At 42.9% G+C, this 26921-nt stretch overlaps 3 protein-coding genes and 7 non-coding genes across 10 annotated transcripts in view; all 10 read left to right on the top strand.

The window, feature by feature from the left end:
- Positions 1 to 2705: 2705 nt before the first annotated feature.
- On the top strand, positions 2706 to 2778 carry trnak-cuu. Its single transcript has one exon. It is a non-coding gene; the product is annotated as a tRNA-Lys (tRNA).
- Positions 2779 to 3313: 535 nt separating this feature from the next.
- On the top strand, positions 3314 to 3386 carry trnak-cuu. Its single transcript has one exon. It is a non-coding gene; the product is annotated as a tRNA-Lys (tRNA).
- A 641-nt stretch (positions 3387 to 4027) lies between these two features.
- Positions 4028 to 4100, top strand: trnak-cuu. Its single transcript has one exon. It is a non-coding gene; the product is annotated as a tRNA-Lys (tRNA).
- A 660-nt stretch (positions 4101 to 4760) lies between these two features.
- Positions 4761 to 4833, top strand: trnak-cuu. Its single transcript has one exon. It is a non-coding gene; the product is annotated as a tRNA-Lys (tRNA).
- Positions 4834 to 5392: 559 nt separating this feature from the next.
- trnak-cuu lies at positions 5393 to 5465 on the top strand. The gene has a single exon. It is a non-coding gene; the product is annotated as a tRNA-Lys (tRNA).
- A 654-nt stretch (positions 5466 to 6119) lies between these two features.
- On the top strand, positions 6120 to 6192 carry trnak-cuu. The gene has a single exon. It is a non-coding gene; the product is annotated as a tRNA-Lys (tRNA).
- A 621-nt stretch (positions 6193 to 6813) lies between these two features.
- trnak-cuu lies at positions 6814 to 6886 on the top strand. The gene has a single exon. It is a non-coding gene; the product is annotated as a tRNA-Lys (tRNA).
- Positions 6887 to 9200: 2314 nt separating this feature from the next.
- On the top strand, positions 9201 to 15452 carry wbp11 (WW domain binding protein 11). The gene is made up of 12 exons (XM_022767422.1): positions 9201 to 9353; positions 9945 to 10031; positions 10170 to 10201; positions 10317 to 10410; positions 10897 to 11093; positions 11448 to 11581; positions 11684 to 11850; positions 11940 to 12176; positions 12376 to 12501; positions 12603 to 12884; positions 13040 to 13225; positions 14195 to 15452. The coding sequence occupies exons 2-12, from the start codon at positions 9968 to 9970 to the stop codon at positions 14881 to 14883; spliced, it is 2208 nt and encodes a 735-aa protein (XP_022623143.1). The 5' UTR covers positions 9201 to 9353; positions 9945 to 9967; the 3' UTR covers positions 14884 to 15452.
- Positions 15453 to 15780: 328 nt separating this feature from the next.
- Positions 15781 to 20715, top strand: ddx47 (DEAD-box helicase 47). The gene is given in 13 exon segments (XM_022767500.1): positions 15781 to 15918; positions 16141 to 16234; positions 16807 to 16995; positions 17090 to 17161; positions 17725 to 17843; positions 18066 to 18137; positions 18307 to 18423; positions 18558 to 18704; positions 19473 to 19610; positions 19712 to 19782; positions 20004 to 20133; positions 20631 to 20639; positions 20641 to 20715. Coding segments are annotated over 13 exon segments (1365 nt in total). The 5' UTR covers positions 15781 to 15786.
- A 1401-nt stretch (positions 20716 to 22116) lies between these two features.
- LOC111238084 (myosin-10) overlaps positions 22117 to 26921 on the top strand; it is a 50710-nt gene continuing 45905 nt past the window's right edge. The window contains exons 1-2 of the mRNA XM_022767481.1: positions 22117 to 22174; positions 23129 to 23506. Of these exons, the coding sequence (XP_022623202.1) occupies positions 23162 to 23506 (345 nt within the window). The 5' untranslated portion in view covers positions 22117 to 22174; positions 23129 to 23161. The remainder of the gene's footprint in view (positions 22175 to 23128; positions 23507 to 26921) is intronic.

The following is a 26921-nucleotide window of genomic DNA, read 5'->3' as shown; positions in this document are numbered from 1 at the left end:
CTTCTCTGCTGCTACAGCTGCTGCTGGGGTCACGAAACCATTCACACCAGCTGCACCTGAGCAACAGCCGGTAAGTGCTTTTTGTGAAATGTTGCATTCAAAAAGTTCAGGTGCGTCTTCTTGTTTTGCTTGTGCATATGCTATTATTTGATGTTTATCTACATTTAACAGAGTTTGTCGTATGAGTGACGACACCACGTCCTCTGGCCCAAGGCTGCTCATCCCCAGCACAGCCCCCCCCTCCCTACATCACATCCACCAGCCTACTTTCGCCACTCCAAACTGCTGGTCCCTCTGCGGGAACCTGCCATGACCCAGCGAGCACCCTGAGCAACAGCTCTGCGTAAGTTTAGACTGTGACAGATTGGGTGTACTTTTCTGTCCTGTGATCTTGATTTGATGTACTCTTTATATTTTCCAGGCTGTCGTATGAGGCGGTATCCCAGGGATTGGACCGAGTGACGTCCTGGCAGAGTACTGCTGGGGCTGAGAGATGGAAACTGGCCAAACACTCAGCAACCAACACAGGCCAGTACAATTATACCCGTGGGAGAAACCTTCTGCAATATGACAGCAGCGAGCGGTGTCTATGCTGCGCGGCACCACGGTCCTCCTACCACCAGGACCCGCTTCAAGTGTGTGCCAAGAAAGAGACCTGAATTTACACAGGTGTGGAGAGCATGACACGTTTTTACCTTGCCATTCTTCAGGATCCCAGAAACCCAGTCAGCTATGCCAGCTGTAGTCGATCTGTATACGAGTCCATCTGTGTCAAGCTGCGCTTAACATTCACAAGAGCCCCCAAAAAACAGCGAGCAGTTACGCACTGACAAGATGGACTCTGAACGTCACGGACTACAGCGAAAATCCGGGCCAGCTGGTCCTGGGTAATGCCCACATAATGCAGAGCACTACTCAGCAGTTGTTTGAGAATCAGTCCAAACAACACTGGTCAATGGAACAACAAAGAGACTGAAGAGGCAGGGCAGTTAGTGATTCTGCTTCAAGGGTCAAACTTGCTCTGCCCTCTATTTCCAGTTGCTTCTGCGCCTCCTCCCACCTGCTACAGGTGCGCCCCGTGTAGGCTGCACCCCCGACGCCCTGCGCCCCAGCATCAGTACCACTTGCCCACAGTTACCAGGCAGGACAGGCAGTGCTCAAGAGGAAATCTGCAGCTCAGAAGGCAGTTGTTTCCCTCAGCCGGCCACCTCCACTAACATCTCCCATCATTCCTGTTGTCCCCACCCCAGCCCGCTGACATCGCTCCCTTTATATTTCTAACCCCACAAGTACCTGGAGCCCAACAGATCGCTCCTTCTGGCCCGCTTCCCTCCCCACCACCTGCCCGCAGGGCTTACACCCGGACAGTTGAAAAGAATAAATGTAGTCAGTGCCACCAGCCCTGCAATAAGGAACCTGGTTACAGTCAGTATTATGGACACATATACTGTCACCAAAAAGCCAACATGCCAGTAGATCAGTGGATGGAGGAGATGCGGAGGAAAAGGGCAGATGAAAAATAGATTTGTGACATTCTTTGTCTTTATGTGTACATAATGTAAATAGTTTTAAAAGAAAAAAAATGTCTTGTTATATTTTAGTCTTATTCTAATAGTTTCCTAGCTTTATTTATCTTCTATTTTTAGTTCATTTATTATATTTTATTTATTTTATTTTATACACTTAATTTATTTCTTATTATGTGTGCTATAATAGGTGTGTGTGTGTGTGTATGTGTGTGTATGAGAGGGAGAATTAAGGTGTGAAATTTGTAATAAATTTGCTATATTTCTACAGAAGTATCTTTCACTTATTCAAACACTAGCATATAATGAAAATACAACAAAGGAACAGAATAGTATTTCAAACAGTTATTAAGTGATATTTGATAGATTTACAATGCTTGGTAATTTTGGGTAGCAACATGTTCCAGTCGGGAACCGAACCGGCAACCTTTGGATCCGCAGCTTCCTGTGCCATACTCTAGTTAAGTGTCATGTTTGGCCATATTTCTCAAACTAATGGAGGGTAAACTGTGTCCAATAACTTGTGATCGGCAGTAGAGACACTAATGACTATCAGTTCACTTAATTTCTCTCAATCCCCCCCCCCCCAATACAGACTATTGTTCCCCAGCTTTAGCTCAGTCGGTAGAACATGAGACTCTTAATCTCAGGGGTGTGAGTTCCAGCCCCACGTTGGGCGATGTACGTTTTAAAAAGCAAGGATCCGCACAAGAATGGGAAACAAGCTGCGAAGCATCTTCATTTCTGAGAGGGCACATGTGAGCACAGGAATTCGAAAGGCCCTCTAGGCATTGAGGGATATGCTTCATCACATGATGATGATGATTCGCTCAATAAATTTCGTTTTACAGGGCTTGGTGGAGCATGACACTCTTAATCGCAGGGTCACGGGTTTGAATCCAACTTTGGGCGATAAACTAATTGAAGTTGTGGACAATGTAACCAAGTGATGAAATTTATTTAACAAAAGTGACATTTTCTATTTTTCACTATATGTTACATTGATCTTCATGGTTTTTTCATCTGCCTGTAAACTCCAGCCATCAGTTTCTGAGATTCTTTTCTCTTCCAAATTATGGATAATCTCCTGTAGATTTCCCGATTAAAGCATACCTTTGTGACCTGAAATATGTGTTTTGTAAGCAATGTTTTGACATGATGTATTTTTCTGGCTCACAGGCCCGGCTAGCTCAGTCGGTAGAGCATGAGACTCTTAATCTCAGGGTCGTGGGTTCGAGCCCCACGTTGGGCGATATAGCTTTTAAAAAAGAAGCACAAGAGTGGGAAACAAGCTGCAAAGGAACTTCATGTCTGAGAGGCTAGATGTGAGTACAGGAACTCGAAAGGCCCTCTAGGAATGGATGTGCTTCATCACATGATCCACGTGCTATGTTGCATAGCTCAACTACCGCAGTTGGTTGAATGTTAGCGCAATAAATAGACAAGTGCAATTTAATCTCCATATGCATTGTGTAGGCAATTGCTGAAAATTGTCAAAGGCTATTCTTCTGGGAGTCATTGGTTCAAGGCCCATGCTGGGAGTTGGAGGTTTTAATATATGCACAATAACAAAAATCACACACTCTTTATCACAGGGTCACGGGTTTGAATCCCACATTTGGAAATAAATTAATTGAAGCTGTAGACAATGTAGCCAATTGTTGAAATTTATTTAACAAAAGGGACAGATAGATTTTCCTGACTAAAGCATACCTTTGTGTCCTGAAATAAGTGTTCAGTAAGCAATTTTTTTTTCCTTTGACATGATATATTTTGCTGAGTTATTAGCCCGGCTAGCTCAGTCGGTAGAGCATGAGACTCTTAATCTCAGGGTCGTGGGTTCGAGCCCCACGTTGGGCGATATAGATTTTTAAGAGGGAGGAGCCACGCAAGAATGGGAAACAAGCTTCAAAGGAACTTAATTTCTGAGAGGCTACATGTAAGTCCAACTCGAAAGGCCCTCTATACATGGAAGTGCTTCACCACATGATCCAGGTGCTATTCTAAGTAGTCTAGCTAGAGCACTTGGTTGAATGTTAGCGAAATAAATTTAGTCTACATATCCATGGTGTAGTTACTTACTGAAAATTGCCAAAGGCTATTCTTCTGGGAGTCATTGGTTCAAGGCCCATGGTGGGAGATGGAGGTTTTAATATATGCACAATAAAAGACAATCATACGCTCTAAATCTCAGGTTCATGGGCTTGAGTCCCATGTTGGTTGATGAACTAGTTCAGGTCATAGGCAATGCAACCAATTGTTGAAATTTGTTTAACAAAAGTGACATCATGTATTTTTCATTATATCTTACATTGAATGTCATGGTTCATTCATCTGCCAGTAATCTCCAGCCATCAGTAAAGACTCTGAGATTCTTTTCTCTTCAGAATTAGAGATGATTTCTTGTAGATTTTCCTGACTAAAGCATACCTTTGTGTCCTAAAATGTGTTTTGTGAACAATGTTTTTTTTTTTGAGGTGATGTACTTTGCAGAATTACAGGCCTGGCTAGCTCAGTCGGTAGAGCATGAGACTCTTAATCTCAGGGTCGTGGGTTCGAGCCCCACGTTGGGCGATATAGGTTTTTAAGAGGAAGGATCCACGCAAGCATGGGAAACAAGTTGCAAAACAACTTCATTTCTATGAGGATACATATGAATACAATTTGAAAGACCCTCTAAGCATTAATGTGCTTCATCACATGAACCAGGTGCTATGCTGCATAGCACACTTTTTTAAACTTTAATCTAATAATGTGCTTGATCCCATGATGCTGATGCTATGATACGATCTTGAAGTTTTACAAGACTGTACATCTGAGGACATAAACTAACTCAGAGCATAGACAGCATAACCAATTATTGAAATTCGCTCAATAAATTTAGTTTTACAGGGCTTGGTGGAGCATGAGGCTCTTAATTACAGGGTCAGGGGTTTGAATCCCACATTGTCTGATGAACTAATTGAAGTTGTGGACAATGTAACCAATTGTTGAAATTTGTTTAACAAAAGTGACATTTTGTATTTTTCATTATATGTTACTTTGAACGTCATGGTTTGTTCATCTGCCAGTAATCTCCAGCCATCAGTAAAGTCTCTGAGATTCTTTTCTGTTCAGAATTAGAGATGATCTCTTGTAGATTTTCCTGACTAAAGCTTACCTTTGTGTCCTGAAATAAGTGTTCAGTAAGCAATTTTTTTTTCCTTTGACATGATATATTTTGCTGACTTATTGGCCCGGCTAGCTCAGTCGGTAGAGCATGAGACTCTTAATCTCAGGGTCGTGGGTTCGAGCCCCACGTTGGGCGATGTAGATTTTTAAGAGGGAGGATCCACGCAAGAATGGGAAACAAGCTTCAAAGGTACTTCATTTCTGAGAGGCTACATGTAAGTCCAACTCAAAAGGCCCTCTATACATGGATGTGCTTCATCACATGATCCAGGTGCTATGCTAAGTAGTCTAGCTAGAGCACTTGGTTGAATGTTAGCGCAATAAATTTAGTCTACATATCCATGGTGTAGGTACTTACTGAAAATTGTCAAAGGCTCTTCTTCTGAGAGTCGTTGGTTCAAGGCCCATGGTGGGAGATGGAGGTTTTAATATATGCACAATAAAAGACAATCATACGCTCTAAATCTCAGGTTCATGGGCTTGAGTCCCATGTTGGTTGATGAACTAGTTCAGGTCATAGGCAATGTAACCAATTAAGTAAAGTAAATTTAGTAAAGTCTCTGACATTCTTTTCTCTTCAGAATTATGGATAATCTTCTGTAGAGTTTCTTGACTAAAGCATACCTTTGTGTCCTGAAATATGTTTTGTAAGCAATATTTTTTGTTTTGAGGTGATGTATTTTGCAGAATTATAGGCCCGGCTAGCTCAGTCGGTAGAGCATGAGACTCTTAATCTCAGGGTCGTGGGTTCGAGCCCCACGTTGGGTGATATATGTTTTAGAAGGATCCGCACATGAATGGGAAACAAGCTGCAAAGGAACTTCATGTCTGAGAGGATACATGTGAGTAACGGAACTCGAAAGGCCCTCTATACATGGATGTGCTTCATCACATGATCCAGGTGCTATGCTACATAGCCCAGCTTGTGCGACTGGTTGAATGTTAGCGTAATAAATAGCGCAGTGCAATTTAGTCTCCGTATCCATGGTGTAGGCACTTGCTGAAAATTGTCAAAGGCTCTTCTTCTGAGAGTGGTTAGTTCAAGACCCATGGTGGGAGTTGGTGGTTTTAAGAGATGCACAATAACAGAAATCACACGCTCTCAATATCAGGGTCATGGGTTTGAGTCCCATGTTGGGTGATGAACTGGTTCGGGTCATAGGCAATGTAACGAATTGTTGATATTTTCTTAACAAAGGTGACATTTTGTATTTTGGATTATATGTTATAAAACAGCTTGAAAATCATGGTTTGTTCATATGCCTGCAAACCCCAACCATCAGTCTCTGAGATTCTTTTCTCTTCAGAATTAGGGACAATCTTCTGTAGAGTTTCCTGACGTAAACATACCTATGTGTCATGACATGTGTTTTGTAAGGAATGTTTTATCGTTTTAACGTGATATATTTTGCTGAGTCACAGGCCCGGCTAGCTCAGTCGGTAGAGGATGAGAATCTTAATCTCAGGGTCGTGGGTTCGAGCCCCACGTTGGGCGATCTAGGTGTTTAAGAGGAAGGATCAATGCAAGAATGGGAAAAAAGCTGTAAGGAACTTCATTTCTGAGAGGCTAGATGTGAGTACAGGAACTCGAAAGGCCCCCTAGGAATGGATGTGCTTCATCACATGATCAATCTGCTATCTTGCATAAACAGACAAGTGCAATTTTAATCGCCATATACACTGTGTAGGCAATTGCTGAAAATTGTCAAAGGCTATTCTTCTGGGAGTCGTTGGTTTAAGGCCCATGCTGGGAGTTGGAGGTTTTAATATATGCACAATTACAAAAATCACACACTCTTAATCACAGGGTCACGGGTTTGAATCCCACATTGGGGAATAAATTAATTGAAGTTGTGGACAATGCAACCAATTGTTGAAATTTATTTAACAAAAGTGACATCATGTATTTTTCATTATATCTTACATTGAATGTCATGGTTCATTCATCTGCCAGTTATCTCCAGCCATCAGTTAAGTCTCTGAGATTCTTTTCTCTTCAGAATTAGGGATAATCTCCTGTAGATTTTCCTGACTAAAGCATACCTTTGTGTCCTGAAACATTTGTTTCATAAGCAATGTTTTTCTTTTTGAGGTGATGTATTTTGCAGAATTACAGGCCCGGCTAGCTCAGTCGGTAGAGCATGAGACTCTTAATCTCAGGGTCGTGGGTTCGAGCCCCACGTTGGGCGATATAGGTTTTTAATAGGAAGGATCCACACAAGAATGGGAAACAAGTTACAAAACAACTTCATTTCTGTGAGGATACGTATGAATACAGTTCGAAAGACCCTCTAAGCATGAATGTGCTTCATCACATGATCCAGGTGCTATGCTGCATAGCACACTTTTTTAAACTTTAATGCAATAATGTGCTTGATCCCATGATGCCGATGCTATGATACGATCTTGAAATCTTACAAGACTGTACATCTGAGGACATAAACTAACTCAGAGCATAGACAGCATAACCAATTATTGAAATTCGCTCAATAAATTTCATTTTACAGGGCTTGGTGGAGCATGAGGCTCTTAATTGTAGGGTCACGGGTTTGAATCCCACATTGGCTGATAAACTAATTGAAGTTGTGGACAATGTAACTAATTGTTGAAATTTGTTTAACAAAAGTGGCATTTTGTATTTTTCATTATATGTTACATTGAACATCATGGTTTGTTCATCTGCCAGTAATCGCCAGCCATCAGTAAAGTCTCTGAGATTCTTTTCTTTTCAGAATCACGGATAATCTCCTGTAGGTTTTCCTGATTAAAGCATACCTTTGTGTCCTGAAATAAGTGTTCAGTAAGCAATTTTTTTTTCCTTTGACATGATATATTTTGATGAGTTATAAGCAATGTTTTTCGTTTTGAAGTGATGTATTTTGCAGCGCAATAAACTTACATATCCATGGTGTAGGTACTTACTGAAAATTGGCAAAGGCTCTTCTTCTGAGAGTCGTTGGTTCAAGGCCCATGGTGGGACTTTTTTAAACTTTAATGCAGTAATCTGCTTGTCCAAATTTGTTGTGTTGTGGTTTCAGAATGATGGAGACAGAGAACAATTAGATTCAAAATATAATGCAGGCTCGGGATGATCTTTTTTTCCTGGGCAACAAATGGCTTGATACAGTTAGCAACATGCACTATGTTGCTGCTGTGAATGGAGCACAAATTCCCCGGAGGAGCATGTCTCTTGAATATAGACTTAAGTTGGGGTAAGCACTGAATGTTTACAATTTCTGGCTCCGCCCCTGGTATAGGTTGTGCAACGTGTGCTGATTACAGTTGATTGAAAGACCTAGTGAAATGAAACTGATTGGATACCATGAGCAACATGTTTCAAGACAAAATGATAAAAAAAAAATATGAAGCCCAAAATATTCACCATCATAATAATGTCATCACTGCCTCTTCATGTTTAACCAGTTACTTCTGCTCAACATAGTGACTCAGTTTGTACTTGAACAGGGGCGGAGCCAGACATTGTAAACATTCGGGTTTAGCCCCAACGTAACTTGATATTCAGGGGACATGCTCCCCTGGGGAATGATTACTCAATGGTAAAGAAATGACACTAGTTATCTCTTTACAGGTTGTATGGGTATGAAATGTGGTCTATTTACAATGAGTCTTCATCAGTATGGAATGTCAGAACGTCTTCTTCTCACCCATTCTCCAACCCTCTCCTCCTGGTTCCTCATCACATATTTTTCTCCTCTCTTCTTCTCTTAACTTCAACTTTTCACTCCTTTTAATTTAACCCTAACCCTAATCCTAAACCTCTATTCCTGCTTCCTCTCCTGGTCCACAGGTTGTCCTGTCCAATCCCTGCACTCTCTTACTCATTTTCCCTCATGGCTTGCCAGCTCTCCAAAAATAAATAATAATATAAATGGCTATTTCCCCAGCAATAATAGAGCTCCACTGATTTGCTGGTTCAATCAGAAAGACTGAGAGGAAATGACACCAAGTTGAAGCTATAAATATAAATAATGTTATAATAAAATTCATATAAGATTTGGGAAAACATCCGGGGCTGGAGCCCCATAAGCCGCCCCCCTCGCTCCGCCTGTGTACCTGAAGTAAAAACAATTACAAGCTCAGTTCCTTATTAATAATAGTGCTACTACATTATTACCTTGCTAACTGCAGAGCTATTACTTTTATCTTGGCAATCTGCTGCTTTCACCCTGTCTTTCCATTTGCTGTTATTTGGAGAATAAATGTTCACGTTACCGTCCAACTTGATGCTGATGCAGCGTGGTTGAAGTTACTCACTGTGACCATCGGAGGACAGGCTGCCAACAATCAACTTCACGAGCATCAAGTTAGACCATCACACCACAATTATAAAATATGTAGAAATACATTTATAATCAGTCAAGATCCAAAATATCAATTTTTTTGTTTGTTTAAAAAAAAAAAACATGATCGCGTTCACCCAACTTTTGACCTGTTTTGATGACGTCAGATTTGCCTCTTCCGCTCTTGCTCGCGGCAGTAAACATGGCGAGCAGCTAGCGGAGTCGTTGTGTGCATTCAATCCTGAAGGTTTTGGGTTTTTCTGTCAGGGTTAAAGCAATACATTTTATTTTACTTTTGGTATCTAGAGGTGTGTGAGTAGGGCGTTCTGCTCTACGGGTTTTATTTAAATAAGAGGTGAGGACAGATTTCACCTTTGTGTCATTATTGAGGCTAACGCGGCCCTAGCTACAAGTGCAGGCTAACGTTTGCAGCTAACTCGCCATCCAAATGCTGCATGACTAGCTAATACTTAGATATCTATCACAGGGAGTCATACTCGCGTTATAACGTTTGTTAGCCACTTAAAACATCCGCAGCTGTATCTAACAACTTGAAGACGGACTTTGCTTGTTTTATAGTCATGCCTTGACTGTCAACTTTACATTAACTTGTTAGCCAGGAGTAGCTAATCGTCATAATAAAGTAGGCGATCAGTGTTGTTTCTGTTGCTTAATTACTTTTATATTCCAGGTAGCTACAGTTTTACCAACAACTCAACAGAGATGCGAAATCTTTGCAAAAACAAATAACTAGTATTTGTAATATTTGAAGTTCAGTTAACGAAATGGAACTGAGCATCCTCAAAGATGCTCTGTAGCATCTACTAGAGATATTTTTTAATTGTTTGTTTAATGCAAATGTAAAGTAGACGTGCGTAGTCTTTCAGTGAACGTGAATAGCTAGTTTACATTGTTTAATTTCACCTGGTATTTTAATACTTATCAGGGTGAAGGAGACGCACCGGCAACATGGGGCGACGTTCAACCTCCTCCACCAAGAGTGGGAAGTTTATGAACCCCACCGACCAGGCTAGTAAGTACCGACCATAACCTAGAGCTGGTTCCTCTGCCACCTACCTGCTGGATAACACTTGAAGAATTACTGTTTATCTGTTGTTGTAATATGTCTGAACGATAACTAGCGTGCATTTGTTCTCCACCTCTCTTACAGGAAAGGAAGCCAGGAAAAGGGAGTTGAAAAAGGTACCCATGATCTTGGAACATATGAATCGCTTTTAATGCAGTCTTTGTTCTTAAACACAGTAGTCATGTTATTATGTTGTTAACATGTTGCTTCATCTATTAATGATCCTGCTAGAACAAGAAGCAGAGAATGATGGTGAGAGCAGCAGTACTGAAGATGAAGGACCCCAGACAGATCATCAGAGACATGGAGAAGCTGGATGAGATGGGTGAGAGGGCTGGATTTGTGTGTTTCAAAAAGTTTTTTTTTTGTCTTTATAAATGTTTACTATCCTCAGTTATCTCATTGTACAAATATTTTTAAAAAGTCTTAAGTCTTAACTTGATCTGCCTTTTTTGATAATACAGCAGTTTTAGATTCTATATAGAAACTGTGAAAGTATCAAAGTGCTCTGTCCACAGAGAAAAACACACAGCCTGTATTCAGAAGCTTAGCCTTAAAATGAGCCGTCAGGACTTATGTAACTTTTACCCCTTTTCCACCAAAATAAGCGGGTATAAGTGGATTTTTTTAAAGCAGGTGAACCTGCCAATAAAAGCCAAGTCACCCCTTTTCCACTGCCAGTCGAGTTTCTTGCAGTTTGGCTGGTTGGCAGAGGCGATGCATATAACTGCTAGGCTGTAATTCTAGTTTAACAAATAATTTGCGTTTGTTTCTAACACATAATAAAGCTTTCCTGTAACACCTTCAACAGAGTTCAACCCAGTTCAGCAGCCTCTACTGAATGAGAAGGTGTTGAGGGACAAGAGGAAGAAGCTACGTGAGACATTTGAACGCATTGTTCGTCTGTATGAGAGAGAGAATCCTGACACCTACAAGGAACTACGCAAACTAGAATTGGACTATGAGACCAAACGTGGGCAGCTGGCTCTTTATTTTGACTCAGTCAAGGTGCGTTTGTGTGTGTATTCGTTTGTATTTGCATATTTTTGCATTCACTGTACTTGACAAGGATTTGTATTGATTTGTGTTGACTTGTGAAAGAGAGGATGTTGTATGCACAATTCCGTAATAGCTGGTTGGTCTGAGATACAGCAACATGAAAATTCATTTGATTGCAGGCACAGAGGTTTGATTAATCTTGATCCAGATGCGTTGAAACATTGGATATGTTATAAGCATCAGTATGTTTGTGTCTTTTGTATATGTTGAGTTTCAGTATTAATATTGCAGTTCCTTTACATTGCTTTGCATTGTGGTGACTCTCTGTTTACTATCTTGTGTGTATCATTTTCTATTTTTCAGAATGCAGAGTCAGTGGAGGTGGACAGTATCCCTTTACCAGATATGCCTCATGCCCCCTCCAATATCCACATCCAGGACATCCCACTACCAGGGGCTCAGCCTCCCTCTATATTGAAGAAGAGTTCCACTTTTGGGTAGGCCTTGAGCTGTACAGGTTTCTGCAAGGAAACTCAGTATATGGCGCTGTTGTGCTTTACTGTACCACTGAGGTAAATGTCTTTTCTTGTGTCTCTCAGTAAAGGACCTCTCTCGTCATCCTCTGGACCAGTGTTGGCAACAGTGCCAGGTGTCCCACGTTTACCTCCGGGGAAAAAGCCCCCTGGCCCTCCACCTGGACCCCCACCTCCACAGGTCCTGGCACTGTACGGCATTCCTGCTCGACGAGCTTTTGGCGTAGATTCAGGTAACACACAAACTGTCCCCTCAATGGCTGATTAATTATTTCTGATTGCTTATTTAACTTTAACTAATTTTTACTCTCCCCCCAAACAGAGCCTTCCATTCCTGGTTTAGAAAAGGACTCTGCGATGGAGCTGGGAAGAGATCGAGATAGTGGCAGTGAGAGCGACAGAGATCGGGAGGATGTGGATGATGATGACAGCGACTCTGAAGAGGACAGTGAAGAAGAGCGAGATGAAGGGGTAGACGGTGACCAGAGAATGATTCTGGACAGGCAGGATGATGAGAGGGAAAGAGAGGAGGAAAGAGACAGAAATGAAAGGCATGCTGGTGAGTGTCTCAGCTTCTTCAGCATATTGATGATGATTGATATGATTTTATGTACAATGGAGCAAAATTGCAGTTCTGCAGGCACTCAGCAAAGGATGAATAGCTTCAAAGCATTTTCTGAAAAATTAAACTGATTAAAATTTGTGTTCTTACATTAATATATTCTTTTGATGAATATGTTTATGTCCAAATGCTTTAGGTCGCAGTGTACGTTTCGCAGATATGCCTCCAGAGGCACCCCGTGAAGGAAAAAGGAAGAAAAAGAGGCTGGTGAAGAAAACCAAGGCCATTACCCCTCTGCAGGCCATGATGTTAAGGATGGCAGGTATTACAGTATAATAATGTCGCTCCTGTATATTTACTAAGTTAGCACACTTTGTTTACTGTTTCTGATGATGTGGCACGGTGTTATTCCTTTTTCTTCAGGTCAGTCAGTTCCTGAAGAGGAGGAAGAAGAAGAGGTAGAGGAGGAATACACAGATGAATCTGACAGCTCAGACATTGAGGACAGGGGGCCGCCAGGTGACAACCAGTCCCACCTCATGGCCAATCAGCGTCTACCCCCTCCTGCTGGGCCAGTGGGACAGCAAGGGCCTCCACACATGCAAGGTCCACCAATGACTGGTCCTCCACCACTGGGTCCACCCCCAGCTCCTCCGATGAGGCCTCCTGGTCCACCCTCTGGCCCGCCTCCTGGCCCACCACCAGGTTAGATACAGTATTTCCAGCTGTAATAGTACATTTTAGCTCTGATCTAGAAACTGGAAGAAAATGCTATACCTGATATTTTAAGGATGTGCTTGTTGTACTCAGTATCCATGTAGACACTGCATCATGTATTTGACACTTTCTGCTATCTTCAGGTGCCCCTCCATTCTTGAGACCTCCTGGGATGCCTGGGGGCATGAGGGGTCCAATGCCTCGACTTCTGCCTCCAGGACCTCCACCAGGTCGACCCCCTGGCCCTCCACCAGGCCCACCTCCTGGCCTGCCTCCAGGCCCCCCACCACGTGGACCCCCTCCCAGACTACCACCCCCAGCACCACCAGGTAGGCATATGTTTGAATACAGGGTGTGAAGGCACATGTCTGTGCATGTGCGTGCACATATGTGTAGTGCTAGAGATGAAAAGGTGAACTGTGTGTTTATGTACTATATACTGTATATATATATATATATATATATTCTTGTGAACATGACGTAATTATATGTCACAAAACTGCTGGGAAATTTATTTTAAATGCCATTGCAAAAAGCTGTAAAATTTGAGACTTCTTTATGTCATTAAATATATGTTAACATACTTTATGTATTTCACTGACTTGCATGAAAGAGAGAAAAGAAAGAAAGTTCAGTTGGGAGAATGCCACCCTGACAGTGATATGACGAGAAAGAAGACGTCTCACACTGATTGTATGAACTAAAGAAACACTCGGTTAATTTGTGGTTGTACAGTGGTGTTACAGAATGGAGCTTTTCCCTCACAACCTATTTTTGATAAGCGCTAACAGCAGCGCATAGAGAGCACACAAACCGACAACAGCCAAGTTTAATGTAGGCCTGACATCAAGTTACTGACACAATTAACAATAATTATTGACAGCTGATACAGCGTACCACCGAAAGCAACGCTCAGCACCGGCTAAGATGAGTAGCTGCAGCTGAATGTTTTCTACACTGCTTTGCTAACTAATAACCGTTAGCGTTGGAGCTTAGTGAATATCTTTTCAACCTCAGTGTGTGAAGTCAGTCAGTTACCGCTGCACCTAATGAATATTTCGCTGTCACTTGTTGCATAGTATGGAAAGCCTATTGAACCAAGCAGGTCGTCTGAGCTCAGCCAGCGGTCCACAGCAGGACCGCACCTCTGCAAAGTCGTGTAATTGCGACTTTGTGACCTCTCATAAGATTCTGAAGCGGTGACGGAAATAATTTTCCAGCAGCAGGCCGGAACTGCAAAATATATATCATGGGAACACTGTGTCATGAAAATAAATCTATCTTGTGTCTCCTTACAGGTATCCCACCTCCTCCCCCAAGAGCAGGAGGGCCCCCACGTCCACTTGCCCCACCACTCTCCCTCTTCCCTCCGCCTCTCAACTCCAATGTTCTCAGTGCTCCTCCCAACATTGTCCAGCGGCAAAAAGGCTCAGGATCCAACCAGGACAGTTCACAGAGCAACTTACCACCCCCTGCCATGCCCATGCGACCGGGTGTCATGCAGATGCCCCCTCCCCCAGGGACAGCTGCCGCTTCCACGGGCAACAATCCAGGCAGCAACCCCCCCGGCCACCACCATGCAGCCACCATCGAAAAACGAGCCAACATCACATCTGTTGCAGCCGCAGGAGGCAACATGGCAGCAGGTGCCAGTTCTGGTGGGGCCACCATCTCTGCCAAACCTCAGATTATCAATCCAAAGGCAGAGGTCACCCGCTTTGTGCCCACGGCACTGAGGGTGCGTAGGGACAAGAGCGGAGCAATGCCCGGGGCAGCAGCAGGGCCTCTGGAGAAAGTAGGGGGTGGTGTTTCTGGAAGGAGGGGAGATGATGGCATTGGAGGTGGACAGGGGCAGAAACAACAGGCAGCAGCTGCTCCAATGGGCTTGGTCAACTCGGCCCAGATGGGTGCTGTGTCTCAGCCCAGCATGAAGACTAAGGACCAGGTGTATGAAGCCTTTATGAGGGAGATGGAGGGTCTCCTCTGAAACTTAAGAGAGCATTGGGAGGAATGTTCAGTCGAGTGCTCTGAACAACATGAGCGTATTAGTTTTGTGTGTTTTCTTCGCTGAGTAATAGAGGTAGCTGTCTTCAAGGCATTCAACTAGATCTGTTTTCCTTTAGCAAACCAAGGAAGGCTGCTACCTTCTCAGCACTGGTCTCAGCTGACTCGTCTTCATTTCATCTGGACTATTATTTTTTTGTATCTAGAGAGAATGCCAGTTTGATTTACATACTTAATCTGGTTATATTGCTAATTGGAAACATTGGGATTGGTTGCTATTCCATTAAGCAACTCATAAAAAACACTACTCTGCATTAAAAAAAATGCCAGACTATCAAATGCTACATTGAATTATTTTTTTCTCCAGCCAACAATTTCTCATTCGACATGACCAGAAAAGGCATTTTCTTATTATTGTTTAACTGTCAACTGTTCATTTTATTAATGATCTCCTAAACGTGTTGGACAAAGATGTGAAATGTTTGTCAGCCACAGACAAAATACATGTTTGAAACTGTTTGACCTGCAGCTAAATAAATACTTCCGAAACTGTTTTTACCACATGTGTGATGTAATAAAGGAGACAATATAAACAAAAATAATTATACACAAAACAAGTAATTTCAAGATGCTTTATATCTGGGGAAAAGATTGAGTGGAAATCCACCAGTGAGCAAATTTTCTAGTGTTTCCTCACCTAAGCGATCATATTAATGTTTTAAGTGGGGGATATCTGGTGAAGAATGTATATTAAACCTAAATAGAAGCGATTATTTAAAAAAACAAACAAAAAAAACAACAACTCCCATCATCCATTGCGAAAGCCCGCACTCTTTTCCGCATCTGCGCATTGCCGCGCTGACGACACGTTGGGGTGAAATCCAGCATGGCGGACAACAGAGAGGAGAGCGTGAAGCCAAACACAGATGAAACACTCGAAGGTTCGAGTAGTGATGAAGATAACAGTCACGTAAATAGCGGCGAAAATGACGAGACAGTGAAAACCTTCAAGGATCTGGTAAGTTTGTCTCTCGCGGAGCGAAGAACAGAAGGTGTTTTAGCAAAACGTGAGCCGCAACTTAGCTTACTTTGAGTTAGCTTGAGTACACTAATATCATCTGTAATCATTATTTATCGCATGTAATACGCCTGGTATCTGATAAACGTGTTGTTGATTTGGTAGCACATTATTATCAGCATCTCACAAAGGTCTTCATCCGGTTTTATTTGCCTCCGACAGGGTGTGACTGAGGTTCTCTGTGAGGCGTGTGATCAGCTGGGATGGAAGAGTCCGACAAAGATCCAGATAGAAGCTGTACCAGTAGCTCTGCAAGGTGAGCGACTACAGTAACCTCTGTCCCGTCAGCCGATCCCATCAGAGAGGGTTCCCTCCAGAGCCGTGATGTTGTCTGTGCAGCCCATCAACTGTGCTCTCCTTCAATATTATTATTGTATTTAAATCATTTACTTCAGTAAAAGTAGAAATTCCACAGTGTACAGATACTCCAAAACATGTAGAAAAAAAAATAAAATAAAAGTCCTGCATCAAAAGTTCAGGTGTATTATCATATTCTTAAAGTATAAGAGTCGAGTTATCCACCACAATACCCCCTGTCAGTATTGCATTATCATATGTGATTCTATTGGATGATTATTGTGGATGCATTGACATTTAATCTGCATTTTAATGTTGTAGTTGGCTGCTTTGGAGATTATTATTCTATCTATTGGGCCATATACTGTTTGGTCAGATTTTATGTTTGACAGTGTGCATGACCTTTTTTTTCCCCACACAGAGTCAGAATAAAATGAAGATTCTCAAGTAAAGTACAAGTACCACAAAACTGTACTACTTACTGTCCAATCCTGCTAAATATACATAATGTGCTTGTTTCTTAAACTGCAGGGAAGGATGTTATTGGCTTGGCAGAGACTGGTTCAGGAAAGACGGGTGCCTTTGCGCTGCCGATCCTCCAGTCACTGCTGGCCTCGCCCCAGAGGCTTCATACCCTCGTCCTCACCCCCACCAGGGAGTTGGCATTTCAGATCTCTGAGCAGTTTGAGGCCTTGGGCTCCAGCATTGGCGTTAAGTGCGGTATGTGTCTTGTTAATTAAAGCTTAGCCGACGTGCAGCGATACAGAGGACTTAACTGTGATTCTTTACCTAAAACCTCTCATTTGTGTTGCAGCTGTCGTAGTTGGTGGGATTGACATGATGTCCCAGTCCTTGGTGTTGGCCAAGAAACCACACATTGTCATTGGTAAGCCGAAACTGATTAGTATTTTTTTTACACAGATTTCATAAACAGTATTTCTTCGTGTGCGTGCGTGCGTGCGTGCGTGCGTGCGTGCACGCACAAAAAACCCCACTAAACTGGTACTGTTACTGCTTGTGCTGAACTGATGTTGTGATCATAGTATTCATTATAAGTTTATCTCATTGATACATTTTCTTTATTTTTTTTTCTTCATCTGTTCAAATAATGTACAAAATTGAAGTTACCTACAATATAATTCCCTATTTAATCACCCAAAACAAGAAAGTTCTTTTTATATTGAAAGGCAAGTTTATTCATAACTGGGAAAAGTCATAAATATAAAATAAAGAATTACTTTACTTTCCCTTTAAAATATAAGACAAGTTAATAGCAAAGATCAGAAATTGTACGATGACTACTGAAATTAGAAGAGTATTACCGCACTACATTTGTTTACACAAACCCTTCACGAGGCATGTGAATCACCCATTACTCAAATATCACGTCTTTCATTTACTTCCCATATTCACCTGTTTAATCAACTGATGAACTCGGCATGTTTACAGCCACACCTGGTCGGTTGATTGACCACATGGAGAACACCAAAGGCTTCTCCCTACGAGCCCTGAAGTTCCTGGTCATGGACGAAGCGGACAGAATCCTCAACATGGACTTTGAGACGGAGGTGGGTGGTCAGACAATAACAAAGCTCAAACATTAAGCTCACAGTAAGTCTCTGTCTTGCTTTCATTCAGTACAACAGTCTCCCCCTGTTTTAATATAAGGAAACAGAATTACTTGTATGGAAATGTTCCTGTAGTTCCTGGAATACTGAGAGAAGAATAATGCAATCTCTGACACTTTGAGGCTGTTTGCTCTAAGTATGCTTTATTTATTTTTTCTCCAGGTGGATAAAATCTTGAAGGTGATTCCTAGAGAGAGACGCACTTTCTTGTTCTCTGCCACCATGACCAAAAAGGTAGACAAACACACAATTCTGCAAAGGCCTTACAGTCCTGTTTTTTCTGTTACTTGTTGCTGCAGGGTAACTGGGAAATCTAATAAGCTTTAGGGCATTATGTCATTTGTAGAGTTTGCACACTGTTCTCTTTGACTGAGAACTTGCACTTTCTTTAATGTGTTTACAGGTTCAGAAACTACAGAGAGCAGCTCTGAAAGATCCTGTGAAGTGCGCCGTGTCCACCAAATACTCAACAGTTGACAAACTGCAGCAATACTACATCTTCATCCCGTCCAAGTACAAGGTGGGGCACACAGAGACGTTATGCTTCCAGCTGACCATCCCCTGTCTGCCATAATACTAGAATGAACTTTCTGCTGGTGCGTAAAGTATATTGGATTTCATAACAGCTTTTTGTGCTTGTTTGTTTTGTGGCAGGACTGTTACCTGGTGTCCATCCTGAACGAGTTGGCCGGTAACTCGTTCATTATTTTTTGCAGCACATGTAACAATGCCCAGCGGGTGGCGCTGTTGTTAAGGAACCTTGGCATCACTGCTATCCCCCTTCATGGCCAGATGAGCCAGGTAGAGCTCTCTCTCACACACACACACACACACACACACACTCACACTCACACTCACACATGCAACTTCCTGACATCCAGTTGGCTTTAAAACCTGTTAACATTTGTCAACTATAGTGATTTGATGACAGAAGGACAGTGTTGCACAAGCATCTATGTACATGCTGTGTTTCTCTCCGTTCACACATTATTGATTAAAAACTGATAGAAAAGTTGCTGACGCCGAGTCGTCTCTAACGACAACACCATCATTCACAAAGCCTGTCATCACAGTGCAGTAACAACATTAGCAGCATATAGCAAAAACCATAACATATATCTAAGTGCCAAAAAAATGTATAATGTAATATTTATGTTCTTTGTGTAGCATTTATAAACATCATTAGATTAGTGCCAATGCCAGTCATTTCCACTGTCACATCATTTGTCGTTATGTTTATTTTGACCTACAGTTCTCATTATGTCAGAATAGAGATCTTAACGTCTTTGATCGCAGCTTTTCCCCGCTGCTTTTTACTCGTTTAACCCCTTGGTCTAGCGTTGTGTGAATGTCAAATAGCTTTGGCTCCATTTGATCTGGAAGAACAGCACCCTCTTCTAGTTTTGTGTCATAAATTAATTATAATCTATTTACAATTCATCATGCAGCATTTATACACTGTAGCTACATAGGCTTTTTATAACAACAGTGATTAAAGCTTCTCTGCACAGTTCGCTGTCTATACAATGCTGTATTCACCCTCTGGATCTTCTCTCTCCTGCTGCTCAGAACAAACGTCTAGGAGCGCTGAACAAGTTCAAGTCCAAGTCTCGATCGGTGCTGCTGGCGACCGATGTGGCGTCCAGAGGGCTGGACATCCCTCACGTTGACTGTGTCATTAACTACGACATCCCCACTCACTCTAAGGTACCGCGCTGCCGACATTCACGTTGCCCATGTATTTGGTGATTTCATTTTCTCACTGATGTGACTTGAACGGATCGTTGGATCTGTTCCTTCCCTTACAGGACTACATCCATAGAGTTGGCCGAACAGCCAGAGCAGGCCGGTCTGGGAAATCCATCACTTTTGTCACTCAGTAAGAGCTGCCTGTTTTTTTTCATCAATTACGTGATATTCACATGGATACTATTTTTTAAATCCTTATGGCTTCCTTATGAAATTGCTGTTACTTTTTTAGTTAATGTTGAACAGCTGTACTTGTCTTTCTGCCTTTTTATAAAGTGCTACCACTCGTGGACTAATATAATAAATGAAAGTGAGTTGACCGCAGTAAACTGACACATCCCTTTATCGTAGGTACGATGTGGAGCTTTTCCAGCGAATCGAAAGCCTGATCGGGAAAAAACTTCCCGCCTTCCCTACCCAGGAAGAGGAAGTGATGATGCTGGTGGAGAGGGTGAGCGAGGCCCAGAGATTTGCCAGGCTGGTAAGTCACCGTTGCCATATGATCATCTTTTCTGAATGTTTTTTTCAAACATTAACTCAAACAGGGAAAGCCTGTTGTCGTGTGAAAACTGAGTGAGAAAACAGTGTTATCTTAACCCTCTTAATTCACCAAACTCACCAATTAATACTGTCTGAAAATCTTCTTATCTTCCCTTCTTTTCCTGAAATTAAAATGTTACACTTGGTATGGGATACTGTATGATATATATCAAAATAAATTTGAAATTGCAATATGGGTAAGTGCATTATCCAAAGCGTGGTGGTGCTAGAGACGCCTCAGCCTACAAATCATATTCTCCACACAAAGGAAGATGCTTGTTTGATACAGACACCAGCAAAAATCACATCACATCAGCATTTTGATATATTATTTTCAGTGCAGATTAACTGCAAAAATTCCCACTAGAATTGTTACTCAGTATATATTGAAACCAATAAACGTTGAGTTGAGAGAAAAAACAATTTTGTCTTCCTCAGGAAATGAAGGAACAAGGTGAGAAAAGGAGAAGGCCCAAAGGAGGAGATGGAGATGAAGATGACACAGAACAGGCAAGCGGAGTGAGGAAAAAAGTGAGAGGGGGAGGAGGTGGAGGAGGAGGAGGAGGAGGAGGAAGAGGAGGAGGAGGAGGAAGAGGAAGAGGGAAGAACAACAGGGTTGGAGGAGCCTGGAGGGGAGGGCGCTGATGCCTCCAACATTAACAGACTGTACATAACCACAATATACAATGTCTTTCCTGTTTTTGGTGTAAAACTTTGATTATGACAACAGCACGTTTTCCAGCATTTAATATGAAAACAAACTGCTATTTAATTACAGAAAACATGCTTTTTCATGGCCCCTCTATATATACTTTTTTTCCCCATTTGTAATAAAATGCCACTGTAAAACCAAAAGCTTGTATTTGTGGGACAGTGATGTATGATTGCGTGAGTTATGTTGAGCATAAAATGTTGCTGTTGTGGCTTTTTCCGACACCAGAGGGGGGTGTTGGAGTTTACGGCAGGGGAGTGGGAATGAAGACTTAATATGCGACATGAATGAGAAAAAGCAACATAAAAATCTCTAAGAATATTTTGTTTACAATGAAACCCTGCGAGAGATCAGAGGTACAAATGTGTAGCAGTGATAATGCAACTTATTTTGGTAGTTATTTGTAATGTGGGTAAGCAACAGTTGCAATATCCATCAGATTTTTTGGGTTTTTTTTTTTTTTTTTTTTTGCATGCATGTCATTGGTTTGCAGCAAATTGGGGGGTTGGTTTCTTCCAGCCAATGATAGAGAGGGGCAGAGAAAGACCGCAAAGTGAGAGACCAATTGTGTCCATCCTGCATTTAGTAGGTGTGTGCGTTGCATAGATATTTGGGGGATAGATTTAAAAAAAAAAAAAAAAAAAACGTCCACCACAGCTGAATGTCCTGACGAAATGAATATTAATGTGTTCACTCATGAGCCTAAAGAGACCGGCGGCTATCACCAGACACAACCCACATTTCTCCTCAGGTGAATCATCTCACCCAGAGAGTGTCCCTGTGGCGTATTGATCTGCACGGTCACTTTCTATGTGAGTACGGTCCATCACCGTAGGCGGGAGCAGCGGCAGCAGCAGCAGCGGTCAAGTCTGCTCGGTCTAGGAGGGGCCCCAGTTTAGAGGCAGCTCTGTGCCTGTGGTGCATACCAAAGCCCCAAATACATGCCTGCATTTCAATTGTGTGGAGCAGCTAGTTGCATACGAGGGTCGCATCGGGGGGAGATCGGACGGCTTGGTGAACAGGATCTGACTGCTGCTTCGCTGACTGCACCAGGTAAGTTTATTGTTATTATTCACCGCGAGGGAATGGGGGGGTGAGCGCGCGCGCTTGGTGAATACTGGACCAATGGATAAAAACCTCCAGGATGCGGATGGAGGTGATCGATTTGGAAACTTACTTGGGCTGTAGTCGTTATTAATGTGGTGTAGTGAAGGAGCCTGTACTTCCCCCGGGATAAACGTTAACACCGAAACTCAACAGAGACAGCAGAGTAAGTGCCATGTAGATGCGTTAATATTCCTTTATGAGTAATTTTCTTACCTGAATTGTTTTCTGTTTTCACCCTAATTGTCGTTCTGACGGTGACAACTGGACTTTCAGCTTTCTTACAGTGTTAGTTCACGTTGCCATATCCCGTGGCACATTCCCGGTGCCGAATTCACACGAGCGGATTCAGTTGCGCAGGTTAATTACCGCAGATATTTGTCTAATATTTATAATCAGGGACTTCAGCGGTAAGTTTCCCCCCCTGCTGCTTTCCGTTCATTCTGTCTTTTTTTTTTTGTGGTGTTGGGGGGGGGGACTCGCCGATGCCCAGTCATCGTTATCTGTTGTATAAGCTCCATCCATATAGACAAGTGCGGGCTGTGCATGTTATCTGGACCACCGGGAATATGTGATACAGTGGACTGTTGTTTTCTGTACTGAAAGGTTTCTAGAAGAAAAAGGAGGGACGGTTAGGTATGAGCCATTCACGACGCCGCCGCTCAGTCGTAGCCTACGCAGTATGCGCATTATTATTTTGCAGACCCCACTCAGGGAGAAGTCATGCAGACTGCAAGACTTACTCTGAAACCCGGTTTAAAATGTGATCCCACACCGTTCAGCACCAGTCATCTGCTGGACTGGTGACATACGGTTCACCTGCCTGTGTGTTACTCAGTTATTGAGTCAAGCCATGTATGTTCAGTCACACCTTCTGTGGCACAGGATGGACTGTGCAGTTTATAATGGGATTTGTCATATAGTTATTAAAGCTGTATTATAGGTATATTGCACTGTGTACAAAATGTTAAACCATTATCCCTTATTGAGTCTGTATTGATCACATGGTCGGCTATTAGGGAGTTTTTTAGGAAATGTGAGGTAAGCATTCTGTTTGTGATATTGTGGATCCTGCATGTAATGCCTGAGATACTAATTCCCGCACCCCTGTGTGTTCCAGGTGGCCACGTTGCTCTGGTAAACCCCAGGAAAGATGTCTCATCGGAGTGGGCAAGAGGACCCAGAGCGCTACCTGTTTGTGGACCGGGCTGTGGTTTACAACCCAGCCACACAGGCTGACTGGACGGCCAAAAAGCTGGTGTGGGTCCCCTCGGAGCGCCATGGCTTCGAGGCGGCCAGTATCCGAGAGGAGCGCGGCGAGGAGGTGCAGGTGGAGCTGGCCGAGAACGGCAAGAAGGTGGTGATCAACAAGGATGACATCCAGAAGATGAACCCGCCCAAGTTCAGCAAGGTGGAAGACATGGCCGAGCTCACCTGCCTGAATGAGGCGTCTGTGCTGCACAACCTGAAGGACCGCTACTACTCTGGGCTCATATATGTGAGTGACTTAGACTTGGACCCCTCAGAGACTCTGTTTTTCTAACACTTTATACTTTCCACACTGGGGGAATGATTGACCTTAAAACTCGCAGATCCCCTGGTTCTCACAGCTGTAGATTGAATTTCACCCCTGGCTGATATAATTGCAAAATGATTGGTAGGATTTCTGCTTGTATACATGCTAGTCTTAACCTTTAGCTGTCTGTCTTTTGAGATCTGATAGTTATTATTGAGGGCATTGAACATTTTTGCTCGTCTGTGTGAATCCTGACCACACACACACACACACACACACATATATTTGCACACAATATGATTGACAGATGTCTCTAGTGTTTTTAACCATTGCCAGACATCCCCCCCACCCCTCACTGGATCACCTCTTATAAGTGCCTCTGTGTTGCAGATTGTTACCTTCCCCCATGGCTTCTGTCTCACCTCGGCTAAAGGCAGGCCTCTTCCATAAACACTGCTGGTTTCAGTTTGTTTGTCCTGCTCCGTGCTCCAACTGCTGGGCCTTGTTTGATCGCAGAGATGGCTTGACCTCTCTCTCCTCTGTGGCAGTCCCACTGTGTAAAACTAAACACATTTGGCCCAAAATGTGGCGTAACAGGGGATCACCTTGTCTTTTTAGCCTTGAATTCTTGATGGTATTTAGATACCGAATAAGACTTGAAATCAATGGAAGCATTTTGCGTTTTTGCAGTAGCTATAACCCACATCACAAGACAAACATATATCATTGTTTTAAAAGCTCACTCTTCCCCCATCCACATGAAATCCTGAACAAACATGTTTATATTTACCTGTGTCAGTCCGGCCAGTAAAAACTGATTTTCTCGTCTAATCCCATAATTACATGTCAAACATCTCAGTTTATCACAGCCAAAGTTTGTAGTGTGCTGTATCACTGCAAAGACGCTGCCCCCATACTCCAATTTCACTACAGATGGAGCTGCTCTGTGACGTTCTCGCTGTGATCTTGACCCATTTAGTGACATGTTTTCCAGGAATAGAATATGGGTTGGTTATCACCTGAGAGACTCTGGTTCAGGGACCGCAGCATTGGTGCTTATTTATCCACCTCACAAAACATCACCACTGACTCTCGGATGAAGTAATTCCCCCCTTTGAATATTAATGCAAGGTCTTTCTGGTGAGCTGTACGTGTTTCAGTTTAGTCATATATATTAGAGAAAGAACTGAATGCTTTAGTGAAGGGGATATAACTTATAAGAAATGTCCCATATGCCTTGAATTGATATTTCAGTCCACCAAATCCCTTCCTCGGTTCTTCTTCATTTTCTCTCTCATACCGTGGTGTCATGGTTTTCTACTTCTTCGTGGTTCAGAATTGGCTTTGGAGCTTGTTAATTTGCCCCTTGCCTAAGAGAAATTGAAAACATGTGTCTGACTGTGTTGGTTTTCTATCAGGAAGAGATTTTTTCCCGTTCAGCTCGCTCTTCGAAGAAGAAATCCCCTATGTTCTAAACTTTTTGCAATGTGTTTGTCTTACCCCCCCGGAGCTCAGCTACATCTACTGCAGACATAGTATAATACCTCCCCCCGGGCTGTGTTCGTAGTTGAGGTGGTCTGGAAGACATCCATATCTGAATCATTCTGTCGAGCATCATGGATCTGCCAGACTCTGCTAAAAGTCGAGGCCAGTCCGCAGACTTTTACTGGGCATGCATACGTTTAGCGGTCCATATCTCACGCCGCTTCATATTAAAAAAAACATGATGAAGAGATATATGGCCAAGGAAATACTGTACTAATTGTTGCCACTTGTATAATTTGCTGAGATCAAGCCTTGACAGTTGAAATCTCTTGTCCAATCTCCAATATTATGTCGTTTGCTTTTGTCCTCTATTGTTGAACCTTTGGAAATGTAAGTGAATGTGGTGGACCATGGCCTTCACATTGAGTTTTCAAAGTTAGACTCAGCGCCCGTCAAACTAGATGAGTCAGTGGCGCTGTCCAGCTCGCCTGCTAACACCCCCCCTTCCCAACAAACACCCGGCAGCTTTCCGGTAATATTGGCAAACGTGTGACGATGGCCTCGCTTTCGTTTATTCTGCGGGTTGCAATCACACACTTTAACTGGCCTGTAATCTTAATCTCAGCTCTCTCTGTTCTATGTGTGACTGGTCTGTCCTGTGCTGGCTCTTTCCGTGGCCCTTTGCCCACCTGATGGCTCCATGTGTGTGAAGCCAGTCAGTCTGTTGGGCCAACTCATTTATTGTAGCGGCTTTCTGTCTGTGAGGTGGTGAGTCACAGGCTAACCACAGCGCTACACACTAGGCCGCGCCACTCTAGCGGGGTCCACAAGCGGGCCTTTGTGTCGCTAGATAAGCCTCAGCTGTCAGAAAGCCTCAGCATTCTTCCACGGCAAAAAAGATTGTCCGTCTGTCTGTCTCCTGCCGCCCACTTCAGCTCTGCTGCTGCTCAGTGTCCGTCATATCTTCACCAACTCTGTTCCCTTTCCCACACTCCCTCTTCTCTGGCTCACTGTAATGACATGGACTTTATGTCTTTCTTTCTTTCTTTCTTTCTTTCTTTCTTGCATCTTCACTCAATCTTATTTCTTGAATCCTTCCCATTTGTGGAATTTTGAATATGATTCAAATGCTAAATATATGACAGCCAAACGTGTCCGATTCTTCTTCTCAAAACTTGCTCTGTTTATTAATGCTGGATCTGCTGCAGTGCAACAGGTGAAGCAGCATAGAAACAGAAATGAAAACAAAAATGCACAGTCATTCTCTCTCTCATCTCCCTGCAGAGAGAGGGGGAGTTTTAACATGTTTGAATTAAAGTCACATGCAGTCTCTCTTTGTGCAGGACATTTACAGGGCCCTGATGTAACCTCTGATATTCTGTCTGCTTGTCATGTCACCGTGATTTTGATAAACAGAAGCCTGATTATTCACTGCATTATTATTAGACTGCAGTATGAATCTGAACCCAAATGCCACCCTGCTCTAAAATTTCCAACTTATTAAAGCCGGAGAGAAGCACAAAGTGTCCTGCTGCTGTCATTGTGATTTGATACCATGCACCTCAGTGTATTGATCATATTTCAACAGCCTAGTCCGAAGTATTTGTTAGCTTTGTTATGAAATCACTAGCCCTGTCAAGGGAGTGGTCAAGGTCTGCACCCAGAGTGTCCTCTACAGCCTCCCTGGTGGGGGAACGGCCCATCCACGTCGGCACGCTGCCTGACTGGTCAGAGATGGCAGATGGGGTCGGCTGTTGTGTCTGCTGTTGCCTGTGTGTTGCTCAGCTGTTACTAGGCCACGATATCCTCTCCCCTGGATCTGATTTCACAGTGGAAATATCACCTTCTCTTTCCTGGACGAGGCCAGGCATGGCGGTTTGGCAGGTGGTGTTGAGCTAGTCGTATGCTCTGC

Source organism: Seriola dumerili, unplaced genomic scaffold (genome assembly GCF_002260705.1).
Source record: "Seriola dumerili isolate Sdu_G_001 unplaced genomic scaffold, Sdu_1.0 BDQW01001191.1, whole genome shotgun sequence".
Taxonomy (NCBI): domain Eukaryota; kingdom Metazoa; phylum Chordata; class Actinopteri; order Carangiformes; family Carangidae; genus Seriola; species Seriola dumerili.
This window is presented reverse-complemented; position numbering and strand designations above follow the sequence as displayed.

Bases quoted from the DNA above. Each gene is read 5' to 3' on its own strand.
- wbp11 (XM_022767422.1), top strand. From the start codon at position 9,968: ATGGGGCGACGTTCAACCTCCTCCACCAAGAGTGGGAAGTTTATGAAC. The intron at 12,502-12,602 runs GTATTACAGTAT...CTTTTTCTTCAG, and splicing joins CATGATGTTAAGGATGGCAG to GTCAGTCAGTTCCTGAAGAG. The intron at 12,885-13,039 runs GTTAGATACAGT...TGCTATCTTCAG, and splicing joins GCCTCCTGGCCCACCACCAG to GTGCCCCTCCATTCTTGAGA.